Raw genomic sequence first — 14,930 nt, forward strand, 5'->3', positions numbered from 1 at the left:
CAAGCCCAACCTCAGAGAAGGTAAGCCTGGGCAATCTGCCATTTGTCAGCAGCCCTGTCTCCTGAGTAGAAAAGGCTCAGTCAGAGAAGACAAAGGTGGCAGCTGACTACAGATCCCATCAGGCTCCCAGACTGAGCTAGGCTTAGCCATGCTGTGCCATACAACAGCCCAAGGTGTCATAACACTTCACAGACCTCATTCTCTGCAGGCTTCCAAGTCCCTAGCCTTCTCCCAAAACCCAGAGGCTGAAGGCTTCCAAAACCTCAGAAGCACAAGACTCATTCCCAAAACTGGGGCTTTTTCTTCATTTGTACTTCTAGACATCATTTCTCAACCTCCGGCTTGGCAGACTCAGTAGAAGTGGTACCCATGCCCAGGACCCCTCTATCCTAGGATGAAAGGTAAACCCAAGGAACTAATCTAAACCCCTTCTCCAAACCTCACTCCTGGCCAGGCATGGTAGCACAGAACTATAATCCCAGCAACTCAGGAGGCTGAGGCAGGAGGACAGGACGATCGCAAGTTTGAGGTCAGCCTCAGCATCTTAGTGAGATGTAGTGAGACTCTATCTCAAAATTAAAAAATAAAAAGAGCTGGGGATGTGTATCTGTGGTAAAACATCCCTGGGTTCAATCCTCAGTATTTAAAAAAAAAAAAAAAAAAGGAAAGAAGAAAAAGAAACAAACTTCACTTTACTCCCTGAGTCTGCCCAAAAGAAGAGAAACACAGTCCAAGCAGAAACCCTGAGGTCACAGACCACAGTTGATCTTATCATCTCATTTATCAAGAAGACAAAGTGGGACATGAAGGAGAATAAACAGAGCAGGGACTTTAAAGTCAACCGACAGAGGTACCTATTCCAGTTCTTCCATCTACTAACAGGAGACTACAGACAAACACTTGACCTCCTAAGCCTCATCTTTAATGGGACCATAATGCACTCCACATATTCATAAAACTTCAGTGAGAAATAAATGTATTATTGGTCCCGCCTACTGGGTGGCCAGTAAGTGGTAGCTATTAGGCAACTGATGCAGTTTAGCTAGAACTTTCACATCCCTTTTCTAATCTGACTGGTCCCCATACACAGGTCTTGGAGGTAGACAGGGCAGGGTTATCCCCATTTTACCTAGGAAGCAATTGAGGCTCCAAAAGATTGTGTAATTTACATACAAACTATAATTCCTGTCTTCTCGGGGTGGGAGGGAAAGGGAGAAGGCAGGGGATTAGCAAGGATGATGGAATGTGATAGACATCATTATCCAAAGTACATGTATGAAGACACAAATTGAGTGTCAACATACTTTATATAAAAACAGAGATATGAAAAAAAGTGGTATATATATGTAATAAGAATTGTAATGCAAAAAATAAATAAAACAATTCCCGTCTTATCATCTCAGCTCTGCCACTGTATAGCTATGTGAAATGGGGAAGGGTTTCTCCATTCTTTGAGCTTTCAGTTCCTCATTTATAACACATGGGCCATGCCATCTCCTTGGAGAGCAGTGGTAAAGATGGCATGAGGCAATACGAACTGACACAATTTGAGCACTCACCATGTACTAACTCTGCCAAGCACCACATGGACACATAACTCCCTGAGGAAGTAGCTTTTTTTTTTTTTATCTCCAGTCAATAGACTAACATTAAGCATGGTTGAGTAATCTGCCCATGGTTACATAGCCTCGAAGTGGAGGTTGCTACCTGAGCACTAACCTATCCAATAGATACTAAGTGACCTGCACACAACAGAGCTTCCCTCTTCTTCTCTACCCTCGGAACTGAGAAGGGCAGGAGTAAAGGATATAACAGGAGACTTTCATGTTTGAGTCTCCAGGATGAAGAAGAGACTACCAGAGGAAGTCCCACCAAAGTGTGGGAAGTGGATGCGCAGAGACAACCAATCACAGACCCAGAGGCAATGAAGGTAAAGGAGCGTCTTCTTCCATACCCAGAATTGGATATAGAAGCAAGGATAAGCAAAAAGACTGATCTATACACTGGACAACAGCCTCTAGAGTTCATTACCCCAAGAGATGGATGGTAACAACTGAAATTATAAACAGCTTTTACTACAATTCCAAAAGATGTGATGATAGAAAACCTGACTGCAGGAGAGGGTAGGCTGTTGGTGTGCAAATAGCTGACAATCAGGCCTGGGAGATCACCCAGTAAGTCTATACAATCCCTAGAAAGCTGCGGGGGACGGGGCACCTGTGGCCCAGAGGGTAAATGACTTGCCTAAGACCACATTGTAAGTAGTGTGGAAAGTATGATGGTCTGTAGCTGTCTGACCACCTGCCTTGGATCTGGCTGGCCATCAACAGGTCCTTGTTTGGGTGAGAGTCTGACCTGCTTTTCTTTCCTTGCTCCTAGTGCAGAGGAGTGCTGGGCCTGCCTCTCTTTCCCATGAGGCATTCCCTGGCTCTGCTCCTTCCGGTTCTGGGTCAGTGCACAGTGGTAAACAGGTTTTCTCCACCCTTCACTGGCCTTGGTGCCCTGGGCAGAGTGCCCTCAGCACTCTGCTCAGCTCCACCCTGCTCTGTGTGAGATACAAAAAAAATGGTCTCCTTAGTCATCAGGTTTGTTGGCCCCAAAAAGCAAGGCATCCCTCCTCCTCTGCCTTGCTCAGATAGGGAAGGGAACAGACCACAGCAGAAACCCTACAGCAGACCTCATTGACACACTCAGAAAGCTATGGAGACTGTTCTCCACAGAAAATATCCCTTCCCCAAACCTCAACTTCTGCCAGCAGAGTGGTGCATTAAATTCCCTGCCAGTGTTGGGTGCATGCCTGTAATCAAGAAGCTGAGGCAGGAGGATTTCAAGTTTGAAGCCAATCCGGGAAATTTAGCAAGACCCTGTCTCAAAAATAAAATTTGAAGAGCCAGGGATATCAGTGATAAAGTACCCTTGAAATCAATCACCAGTACTGCAAAAATAAATAAGTAAGTAAGTAAATACATACATACATACATAAAATTCTTTGCCAGTAACTGGGCCCTTGGATCACAATCTCATTGCAGGCACCCGGGGGCTACCCTGACTCACACATGACCCCTTCACCCACCCTTCCAAACTGCTAGATCTTATTGACAGATCTTATCAAATTATTCTTGTCTCAACTGCTTGCACAAAGCCCAACCTCTGCCTAAACCTCTTCATGGCTGCCTACTGTCCTCCTTCACCAAGAAAAGCTTCAGGCCCAGGCTCTCTGCCCTCCTGCACATCACTCCTTTCACCTCTACTTGCATGTCTACATAGCCCTCCTCTTGAGCCACCCTTCTTCAGCCTCCCTGCCCCCAGCCTCTTAATTTGGTTCCTCTCATCCTAGTAGACCCCATTCAGATCTGCCTCTCATCTCTACAATGCCTCTCCTAATTGCTCTGGAGACAGCACAATCATTACATTCCATACACATCTCTCTAGAGCTGTGCTCTAAGCCTTGAATCTCTAAAAGATGAATAAAATGCAGTCTCTGCCCTTGAGGAGGTCAATCTGGCAAAGGAGTTAGATGAATTGGTAAATAACTAGTCTGCACAGAAGTGCTAGCCCAGAAGCAAATGAAAGGCCAGGCACCATGGCATATGCCTGTAATCCCAGTGGCTCAGGAGGCTAAGGCAGGAGGATCACAAGTTCAAAGCCAACCTCAGCAACTTAGAGGGGTCCTAAGGACTTAGTGAGGCCCTGTCTCAAAATTTTAAAAAGGGCTGGGGATGTAGCTCAGTAATTAAGTACCCCTGAGATCAATCCCTGGTACCAGTAAAAAACAACAACAACAACAAAAAAAAAAACAGAAGCAAGTGAAAGGGACGAAGAGCCTGCAAGAAGTCCCTAGGATGAGGGTGGGAATGTTTAGGAAATGCTTCAAAGGGGAGTTGACTTTTAAATTGGGGTTTGAAGGGTGACAGGAAGTGACCAGGCCAAGAAAGGGAAAAGGACACAACAGGCAGTAGGCCCAGTACGTGCAAGTGCAAGTTAATAGGAAAGGGAATGGCTTGTTTGGGGAATGTGGACAGTCCAGTAGAGCAGGCACAGCTTCCCTACCAACTGTCCAGTTTGCTAAGGAAGCATTCTGTAAGGAGGTGCCTTCCTAGAAAGCAGGGAATTCTGGAGGGCAGAGGCTTTGTCAGTCTCATTTTCTGCAGTGTGTCTCAAGTCAAGAACAGTGCTATCTGCTAGAACAGGTAACTAGCTGGTGCTCAATAAGTGTGTGTTGACAATTTGTTAACTTTGTGAGCTCAGGCCCTATTCATTTTAGGGTTCTCAGCAATGCACTCTACCTGGAAACCAGTAGTACAAGCATAGTAAGAGCCTGATGAACAGCACTCCCTCTCTGGCCTGATACCAGGTCTGGATCTTCCTCTAAAGCCAGCACAGAGCTGCACACATCTGCTTGATGATGGCCTTTTACAACATTACAATTCTAATAGTCAATTAACTTAACTGAAGGTCTGTTACAACACCAGACACTTGCTATGCACCAGACACTACTTAGCACTTAACTTACATGATTTCATTCAATCCTGGCACCAAGCCCATGAGATAGGTCCTCTAATTATCAAAACCCTTTTATAGATGGGAAAACTCAGGTAAGCCAGTAACTATCTAAGGTCCACAGCAAGCAGGGGATGGCACTGGGAAGTGAATCCAGGCCTTCCTCTTCTCCTGCTATGTCACCCAACTACAGTATTGGATGCTGTCTGCTCAGCTCAGTGCACACAAGCCTTGTTCCAAGAGCTTGGAGCTCAATGGACTCACAGCCACAAGCTGGGTGATGCTTAGCAAGTCATATTGCCTCTTGGTTTATGCTTCTGTAAAATGGGGATTATGATGACAACTACATATCAGAGAATTAAATGAAGTGAGGTAGTTGAAAGCCTGATCCACCATACAGGTTCCTCTGTGAAATGGCATTGCCAGGACAATGCTGTAAAGCCAGAGGGAGCCACTCAGAGGCAGGACAGAAGTACAGCAGGAAGGTCTACAAGGCATGCAGGAGGATGGCAGTGGTAATTATGAAGCAAGCTTGGACTCTTTCCCAGGTGACTGCCCCAACCCAGGAGGGCAAAGGCTCCAGGCAGTCCTTTGGTCATATGCTGGGTTGAAGCTCTCAGGAGGCCCACCTCTGTCTCACTTCTGCTTTCTCATCACAAGTCAAGGAGAGGGAAGAGCAGGCCCTCAGAGTCAGGGTTGGCTGAGGGCCCTGCTTCAAATGTCTCAATGAGGAACTGATGGGGGAATTCCCAGCCTGCCCTGGCAAGCCCAAGTCTTCACTACAAACAGAGGGACTGGCTCCTGCCTCAACCCCAAGAATGGGTGGTCAGAGCATGTGGGGGAAGCCAGATCTTCACTCCCATGCTGCCTTGCTTCCTCACAATTACACCAAAGGCCTGAAGTGAAATCTCAGAGGATAATACACACTTGAAGTATGAAAGCCACCATGTACCACAGACACAGAGCACTTACACTATGGCAGACTATGTGCTGGGTGTTTTTCCAACACTATCTCCCTTAATCCTCTTAATGCCCCCTACCCTCCACCAATGCCATCAATGGCCCATTTACAAACTCAGAACAGTCACATGCCTAGGAAGGGTCATAGCCAGAACTTGAAGCAGAATTTGCTGGTGTCTTGAACTTAGGCTCTCCCAGGCCAGTTTAGGTTGCCCTTTCTTATAAAGTGAAGACAGAGAGGGTAGGGAAAGAAGTAGCATCCTCCTAAAGTGGCCGGCCAGGAAGAATTGCTTTAAACACAGAGCATCCAGGGCCCAGAGTACACTGAGGAAGAGCAAGAGTTCCCTACACTTACACTCCCACACTGGGCCCCTTATGACCCAGCTGTTCGCACCTCACCTTAGAGTACATGTGAGGGGCTGTGTGGGCAGACCTGGGTCAGGAGTTGTGCCATCTCTCATAACAACTCAGACAGAAATAACCCAAGAAGCCTGTTAAGAGAAGTATCAAGGGCTGGGGCTGTAGCTCAGTGGCAGAGCACTTGCTAGCATGTATGAGATACTGGGTTCGAGCCTTAGCACCACATAAAAATAAACAAATAAAATAAAGATATGCTGTCCATCTACAGCTATAAAAAAATGTTTAAAAAAAAAGAAGTATATAAGCTTGGAACTGGTCTGAGGTCGTAAGGCTCAAGGAAGGGGAAGAAAGGCTATACAGCCACAGCTCTGGTGAGACGGAAAACTGGAAGAATCCAAGATTCCAAGTCCATTTCATTACTTCTTCAGCCTTGGTTTCCTTACCTGTTAACAAGGTAAAACAAAACAAAAAACCCTTAGTCTACCAATTTCCCATTGCTCCTATAAGGGTTACTACAAAGTAATAGGAGAATGAAAGTGCATTATGGATTAAAGAGCCAGGCAAATCAAAGTATCCTTCAATCTGGTTTTACTTCCCAAAATGTGAGGGCCACTGGTCCTGCAAAAAAAAGAGGGGTCTACTCACAGGGGAACACAATATGCTGGAAGCACTGGCTTCTATATGATGTGCCACAATGACCCCTTGCAGTAGAAAAACTACCACATAAAGAACCTTTCAAAGCACTTTTCATATACTCTGAGGTCAGTCTCAGAATGTTCTTCAACATCAAGCCAGTAGAATGGACTTATTTTATGAGAAGGAAACTGAGGTTTAGAAAGATTAAGCAAGCTTCTCAAGGTCACACACCTAGTTAGGGGGTCAGCGAGGCCGAGGACTTGGGTCTCCTGATCCCTGTACAGCAGTCTTTGTTCACACTATGTTCCTAACCCAGTTATTGTGTTTGATCCTCACAGTCCTCTGTACACAGCCACACCTGTAATTACTGATTTAATGTCTGAATTCCCTGCTAGGCTGTAAGTCCTGTGAGGGCAGGACCAATGTCTACCCTGAGCCTGGCACAGGACTGTACACAAAGTGAGGGCTAAGGGGTTGGATGAGAAGATGAGCATACGTCACAAACCACAAGAGTCAGTGGGAAAGCTGGGACTGGAACCCTATGCCTGATTCACAGAATTTCCCCACACATCAGCCTGAATCGACATTTCTAGCTAGAATCTCTCATCTCCAAGATATAAGCTTGGAACTGGTCTGAGGTCTTAAGGCTCAAGGAAGGGGAAGAAAGGCTATACGGCCATCAGCTCTGGTGGTACCCCTAAATGATAAAGAGTTTGCCTTCTCAAAGGTGTGGGACTTGTTTCCACTATCTCAATCAAGGCACCAGCTCCATGAACAGATAAAGATACTAGATTTGGCCTGGAACTGTGGCTCAGCAGTGGCGCCCTTGCCTTGCATGTGTGAGGCACTGGGTTCAATTCTCAGCACCATGTATAAATAAATAAAATAAAGATCTATCAACAACTAAGGGAAAAATATTAAAAAAAAAAAAAAAAAGATACTAGGTGAGTTCAAGCCAGGCCTCAGCTATCATCTGCCTCCCATTGACCAGTTTATGCTATGTCCAAAGGCCCAAACCTACCCTTCCCAACTGCCACACATCCTAAGGTTGTTTTCCCTGTCCTTGGGCCTCATTCCTCTCTCCTTGGAGAGGAGCCTGGCACTCCTTGGAGCTTTCCTTGCCATCCAATATGTTTATCAGGCAGAGACCACAAAGGTTAGTACTCACCCAACTCCCTCTCCAACCAGGTTAGCCAACCTGCTCTCCTGCTTGAAGGGAGACAAAGAGTCCCTTGATTTGCCCTGGACATGCCAGCCAGATCAGGTACCTTGGGGAGTCCAGTGCTATGCCAAAATGAAGTCAGCAGCAGCCCACTGCCCACTGCAGAGTAAGGTGCAGCCCGCCTTGCCTCCCTGTAGCCAGAAGATGCTAGGATGGGCTCTGTGGAAGGACTTCCCACCTCTCCAGTCCATGCAGCCAGTTAAACACCAAGCCTTAATGATTTGCCAGCCCTTCCTCCTCATGGCTCCAGACCTCTTCCAGGTCTCACTAGAGCTCTTGGCCTATCATGGATTCTCCCAACAGGTCTTACTACTTGTGATGCAGATTTTTGCCATCTTCCACACCAGACCTAGACTAACCTTTCTGAAACAAGAGGCCTCAGTCTGACATCCAAGACTAGCCTTGTCAACCCATCTTCCTTTCCTAGCCCTTACTTCTGTTCTCCTGCCTGTTCTTATCACCTCTGCTCTTGGTGTATCTACAATTCTCAAACTGTTGACTTTTGAGGGGGAACGCTGCACATGCGTTCCCTCTCACCCAATGGACTGCCCTGGCTTGTCCCTTCTGAGTCTTGGATCAAATGCCACTTCTTTCTAGGCTCCTGTGGGTGGAACAGGCTGCTTCCTCTTATATACTCCCAGAACAACCACACACTTCAATTACAGCCTCTATCACTCAATATTGTAAAGATTTGTTTGTGGTTCTGTTTTCCAACCAATCTGTGAACTCCTTGAGGGCAACAAGATAGAGACATCTTGTTCAGTTCTGTATTCCTTGTTCTAGTCACAGGGTCTGGCAAAGTAGGTGCTCAAAAAATGTTTGGTAAGTAAGCTCACTGCTGAAATGGCTAAGCCAGCAAAAGTAAACTTTGGCTTGCTTTCTCAGACTGTTGTGTCTGTTACCTACTTTCCTACCTAAAGAGGAGCAAAGAGCTAGGCTGCGACAGCCTCTGAGAAGCTAGACAGGGCATAGAATGGAATAGGCTGGGGTCGAGGTAAGAAAGATGGGGAAGGGGAAGATCAGATAGAAAGCAAAAGTGGGCAGCTACCCCCAAATCCTGGATAGGGGGCTTCTAAAGCAGGCTAAGTATCAGGAATATTGGTTTGCCAGTGGGACATCCAGGACAGTTTTCTCCCTGCCAGGGAAGGTCCCTTGAACCAGAATAGTAGCAGATTTGCCAAGGGCAAATTAATCAGCTAAAGGAGACCATCTCTCCATCAGGTGTGTTGCCAGGAGCATAAAGAAAGTGATCAACTAGGACATGACTGCAGATGAATGGTGGAGGGTCCTAGTCTGGTAGACAATGCATCCTGGGCTTGGAGACTCAATAGGCCAGTAAGAGTGGGCAGTGCCATATAGCTAGAGAAGTACTGGACTGAGAGTCAAACACCTGGGATCCCTCTTTGGTCTGTCTCCACTGTGAACTAATGCAAGGGTTCTCCCAGCTTCAGATTCCTCACAGGTACAAGAACACAATTCCTGCCTTGCCTACAAACACTACAAATACCTCTTCCAAAAGGTACAGATTGGATATCAAAATCAGATTGCCATTTTGTAGCACTCTGGAGTCAACACCAATACCATGTAGACTCTGGTTTATGGAAGGGCTAAGCCACACTTCCAGGGATTCCCTAAGGATCCTTCTCTCCAGGCCTTTCTCCTGCTTGAAGAGCCATGAACTTTCACTGTACTAAAACCTGTCTTGCCCTCCACACTGGGATGGGAAGGTAGCCAGGTTTCTGCTAACTCCTGCCCTTTGTGTGGGGCCTCAGGGATCATGAGGATCCAGCACCCTGCCTGCTACAAAGTTAGCAAGATTTAGTCACTGGATTCAGTGTCAAGAAGCAAGTTCTGGTCCTAGTTCTGCTATTTATCAGCTGGCAAACTTTGGGCATTTTCTTTTCAGGTCTTCAGTGTGCTCATCCATAGAAATGGTTAATCACCCCTTCTTTGGGGAAGTGAGGGGTTAACTGGGTTAATGTTTATCCCTGTCCATAGGGCGGGCCTCATTCATCATCATGGCCAGAGATAGGAAGTAGAAAATGGAAAGACAGACCACTAATTAATTACTCCAGGGTTTAAGAGGGGGAAAAACATTCACTGATCACCTACTCTGTGCCAGGCTTTTGTCATTAGTGCATTTAAACTTCACAACAATCCTGCAAAGCCAGTATTATTGTAACTACTTTGCAGGTGAGAAACTGAGGCTCAGAAGTGAAGCAACACATCCATGGTCACACAGACAGACAGACAGACAGACTCAAGAGCTCATGTGAGGAGGGAACATCTTCTTTCTCCCTGCTCAGTGTAAATAGACTGGATGCTTGGAACAAAACCAGGTCTCACTGTCCCCTGAAGGTCCTGTTTCAGGACAGATGCTGGGAGGACCAAACATCAAGCAGGTCCCACCACTTTATCTCTTTCCCACAGCTTAAGGTTTCCTAACAGGCGGACACACAGGCACCTTCCCAGGGCAGCAGCTGGTGCCTGCCCACGCCTTTACCAAGTCAGGTCTTGTCTGAGGCCCTAGAACACCCACAGGGCCACCAAACCGGATTTTCTTTTGAGGCTGAGAGAAGGGAAGAAGGAGAGAAAATGGGAGGGCCTGTGGTCTAGAGTCACAGACCAGGGCCCCACATGTATAACTGCCTCCTTCCAGATGGGCCACCCAGCGACCACTTATTGCCAGCTCCATGCTCTCCCAGGACCTGTAACAGCTCAAGAAAAGTGGATTCTCTGAGCTTAAAAACGAGAGAAGGTAGTGGGAGGGCAAGAAGTCAAGTTCTGGCTTGCCAAGAGGGCCCTGGCCTCACCTCAACCAAAACTGGCACAATCTATAAGGGATGCCAATTAAGCCAGTTCTGATTTCCAAAGTCATAGAGCCGCCACAGTTGGCTGTAAGCAGAGGACCCAGGGGACAGAGGAATTGAAGAATGCAACATTGCTGTTCCAGATGTTTCTCCCTGAGCCCAGTTTAGATCCCTTGCTCCCCTAACAGGAAGCCAACGCCCACGGGATGTCAGAGAGCATAGCTCCTCACCTCATCTGGCCTGCAGACTGAGCATGGTCTGGGTGGGAAGCTCTAGCCTCAGGAGGCCAGTCTTAACAACCACATGAGAAAAAGAGAGAAAGTAAGGGATCCACCTTTCATCATCTCCTTCAGGCCAAAAGACCTGGCATTCAACTTGCATACTTCTTTCCCTTCCTGATCACCTCCTCTAGGCTGCAGAAGGGACACTTAACAAGTTTGCTCTTCCTACCCACCAAATGACAGGAAGGGTAACAGCACTCCTCCCACCCTTCCCTGCTGAGAACACTTCTTTCCCCTTACCTGGGCCCACCCAGCCTTCAATGCCCACCTCAGCCTCCAGTCAAACCACAAGAACTAATGTTGCCAGCATCTCTGTCTGTGCCTATGCCACCCACAGGGTCACTCACTGGCTGGCTGCCTTCTTGCCTCTGACTACTGCACAAGAGCAGGCAGGAATCCCTCTGTCTCACTAAACCTTCCCTGCACAATAGGCTCATATGACAGATAAGAGTAGAGGCTAATCACTTCTCTTAGACTTCAGTTTACCTATCTATATGACAATGGCCATCTCTAGGGTCACTTTAGCTTTCTGACTTGGAATGCCTATAAGTAATAAATATTGTGCATTTATTCTACTGCAGGCCTGAGGGAGAAAAAGGTGAAAAAGCCTGATCCTAGTCCAAACCTATCATGCTAATGTACTAGTAATGACAACACACTCTTACCCTTCCTGTTAGCCTTATACAGTGCTGATATAGTAAAAAGTGCTGAACTAAGCTACGGAAGGAGAAGGCAGGCAGGTTTGTGCTAGGTATCTTCATCTAATCTGGTGAAGGTTGTGGAATGTATCCTGTCCTGGGAGTCTGAAACCCTAGGTTTAAGTCCCAGTTCTGTCACGAATACACTTGTGATTTTTCTAATTTTTCTTCAGTACTGGAAGTTGGACTTGGTGTATTCAACCACTGAGCTACATTACCAGCCCTTTTAATTTTTGAGACAGGCCTCAAAGCTTGCTGAGACTGGATTCAAGCTTGTGATCCTCTTGCCTCAGCCTCCTACTTGCTGAAATTACAGATGTACACCACTGTGTCTGGCATATGCTTGTGATCTTAAACAAGTTATTCTCCTCTCTAGGCTTCAATTTTCTCTTCTAAGTAAAGTTTAGGTAAAGGTTAAGCTGATTGATTTCTTAAGATTCTTTTCAGGGGCTGGGGCTGGAGCTCAGCAGTAGAGCACTTGCCTGGCATGTGTGAGGCACTGGGTTCAATTCTCAGCACCACATATAAAAAAATAAAATAAAGGTCTATCAATGACTAAAAAATACTTAAAAAAAAAAAAAAAGATTCTTTCCAGCTCAGTCTATGATTTTATGATCTACTCAGGTCTGGTACCTAACAGCTACTTGAGCAAGAAGACTGATCTATTTTCTTCCCCGTTCCTCCAGGCCCTGGCAATTACCAAAACTTGACTTTTCTTGAGACAACCTTTGGTCCAGGGTGGCTGAAATGGACCTTTACTCTGAAGCCAGAGTCTCCACCATCTCCACCATAGCCATCAGTGCTAATGTTTCACTTCTCTGAGACAGCACATGAACTCCTAGCCCTCAACCACAAGACTGGGTTCAAGGCAGTCACCCTGAAACTTCCCATAACTTCCCCTCTTTGGCCTTGGGCAGGGAATTACTCTTGGCTTTTTTGGAACCACAATTCAAACTAAACAAGGAACACCCAAGCTTTCTGATACACAGATTTTATTGACCCAAAAGCTCAAGCAAGCAAAGCAGAGAGAAAGGAGCAGATCTGGGATCCCACTTCAGCCCCAGTCCTACAGAACCAGAGATGCAGAGGGCGTTTGCAGAGCCACATCCCGGGTTTGTGGTTAATGGGGTGGGGAATACAGATGTCTGGCTGCCCGGTTGGTGACTACAGCCAAAGGGAGGTACTCCCACTGGGCCTCTCTCTGCCCACAAATACCAGAGGTACGCCCTCATTTTTCTCCTCATTTCTCAGACCCTTAGAAGGAAAAGAAAGGAAATTAACATTTTCTGGGCCACCACTTGTGCCAGGCACTGTGCTAGGCAACTTTGTATATCCAATTCTCATTTAATTCCCTCAGTAATGTTGGAAGCAGATGTTATGACTGCCCTTTACAATGAGTAAACATGCTCAGATCTTGCCCGAGGTCTCAAAGCCAACATATAAGATTCCTAAGTCCAGTCTTTTCCCACTACATTACACTACTCTGCATTCTGAGATCTGGTTAACAGCCTGGTAAGCATGTAGTAGGAATTCTCATGTTCTATAACTCACCAACAAATATTAGGTCTTCCTTTCAAGACATCACAATGAAACTGCAAACTCCTTTCCTAGTTCTCAAGATCCCACCCTTCCCTGTACCCTGGTCCCTGGTGACTGCACCCCAATTCAAATTCACACCTAAGTTCCCTTTAGGTTCTCACAGCGAATCCCTGGGAAACTGGGACAAAACATCAAGTCAGGGTGAGAGATGGAAATGAGGGGCACTCTCTGAGTCCCGGACTGAACCAGCTGCTTTGAACAACTGGGGAGAAGCTGAAGGAGACAGATCCAGAGGGGAAGGAGGAAACTCCCCTTATGGGAGGGGCCTAGATTTCTCCTAGAGAAAAGGAGACCTGGTGAATAAGAGGCTTTGGGGCTGGAGAAAATCCCGGAAGTGACTTTTTCAGGGCTGCTTGTGTGGAGTTGGGTTCTTAGATAGTCAAAGCACTAACAGAAGTCATAAGAGGAAGGGAGCATTGGGCAGTCCTAACTGGTCAGAGAAAGAAAGAAGACCTTCTAGAATAGGGTCATTGCTGGAGTAGGGTCTCCACTGGTGACCAAAGGGCTCTCTGTTGAATGGAAGGCACATCAGGAAGGAGGCTTGTCAGTTCTGTACATGGCACTAGTCTTGTGTGACACAATATGTGGGATGAGAGTGGGGTCTGGAGTCTATCTTCCCTACAGACCACCATCATACACATATGCTCTCTGGGAAGACTGGTTCTTTGGGGCTGCCCAGCCTACCCAGGTTGGAGGGAAGATGGTGCTACACACTGCTTCAGCTTTCTCTGCCTGCCAGCTGGATGCTTTGAGTGTTCTAGGATGGGGCACCTTGATGTGCTACAACATGAGCAGGTACCTTGCTTTCTCCCTGCCTACCCTCAGAGAGGGTGTGTACATTCCCACAGCATCCATGGAGTCTGCCTGCTAGCTCCTGTAGTTGAGTGTCTGCCCAATAAGGTAAGGTTCTGCTACCCTATAGGTACTGGAAAATGGAGGAGTGTCTGCCCACCTGTTGCCAGTGACAATGGGAAAGCTGCCTTTGATGGGGTAGGGGAACACCCTCTGAGCCTTCCATGAGGGGAAAGAACCAACTGTCTCAGGATGGGATTGTCTGTGAAGGAGCTGACCAGTGTCAGTCCATCCAGAAGTCTGTGTCTTAAAGTAAGGATCAGTCTGTCTTGGAATGGGACAAGAGCAAGGCAATGGGTCCTTTTCAACCTGTGAGACAGGGGCTCTGTGGTTCTGTGAGGGAGGGGAGAAATGGAGAACATCTATGTTTTGGGGGGTCCCAAATCTGTGAGCCTGCCCAGAGTTGGCAAAGTCAATCAGCTTTAAGGTCATAGTGGCAGAGGTGGATTTAAAGCAGGTGCTAGTTGTTGTTCCTTATTTGGGAGGGCACTGTGGGTCCATCCTGTGGGACGGATCAGTTTGTCTAGGGGATAAGAATAGGGAAAGAGGAGGATAGGTGGGCTTGTTTGCTCCTAGGTCGGAAGCAGAATTGCCGAGGGGGTGGGTCGGGGGGGGGGAAAGGACGAAGTGGGGTGGGGCAGGGAAAAAAGGGGTCGGTTGTCTAGGGTGCAAGTCGATCGGTCGTGAGGGCAGCTCTGCCCGCGTCCAGGCCCATCCCCGCGTGAGTCCTGCGCCTAGTCCCAACCCTTGGCTCAGACCCCCGGCGCTACTCACGCGCTCTCGGCGCCCTGTGAGCCCACGATGAAGCCGAACTTGTCGATGCGGCGCTCGGCGAAGCCGTTGGCCTCCGAGTCCGAGCCGAGAGAGCTGAGCTCATCAGTTGTTGCGGAGTCGGGGCCCTGGGCCAGGTTCTCCCGAGTCCCGGACAGGCTCCCACCGGCCGCGGGCGCGCGCGGCCCATTCTCTCCGCTGCTCTTCGCCATCCCGGCCGCGCCCGCCGCCTGAGCCCCAG

The 14,930-nt window shown here is 47.5% G+C and overlaps 1 protein-coding gene across 3 annotated transcripts in view; it reads right to left on the reverse strand.

Moving 5' to 3' along the window:
• Tbc1d10a (TBC1 domain family member 10A) overlaps window positions 1–14,930 on the reverse strand; it is a 32,880-nt gene extending 17,950 nt beyond the window's left edge. Inside the window, exon 1 of one of the 3 annotated variants that reach the window (XM_015504883.2) lies at window positions 14,693–14,930. In XM_015504883.2, coding sequence (XP_015360369.1) covers window positions 14,693–14,901 — 209 coding nt within the window. In that variant the 5' untranslated portion in view covers window positions 14,902–14,930. Of the gene's footprint in view, window positions 1–5,859; window positions 6,000–14,692 lie in introns of those variants that run through there. The other 2 variants (XM_015504885.1, XM_015504884.2) reach the window with 2 other exon arrangements.

Source organism: Marmota marmota, unplaced genomic scaffold (genome assembly GCF_001458135.2).
Source record: "Marmota marmota marmota unplaced genomic scaffold, marMar, whole genome shotgun sequence".
Taxonomy (NCBI): domain Eukaryota; kingdom Metazoa; phylum Chordata; class Mammalia; order Rodentia; family Sciuridae; genus Marmota; species Marmota marmota.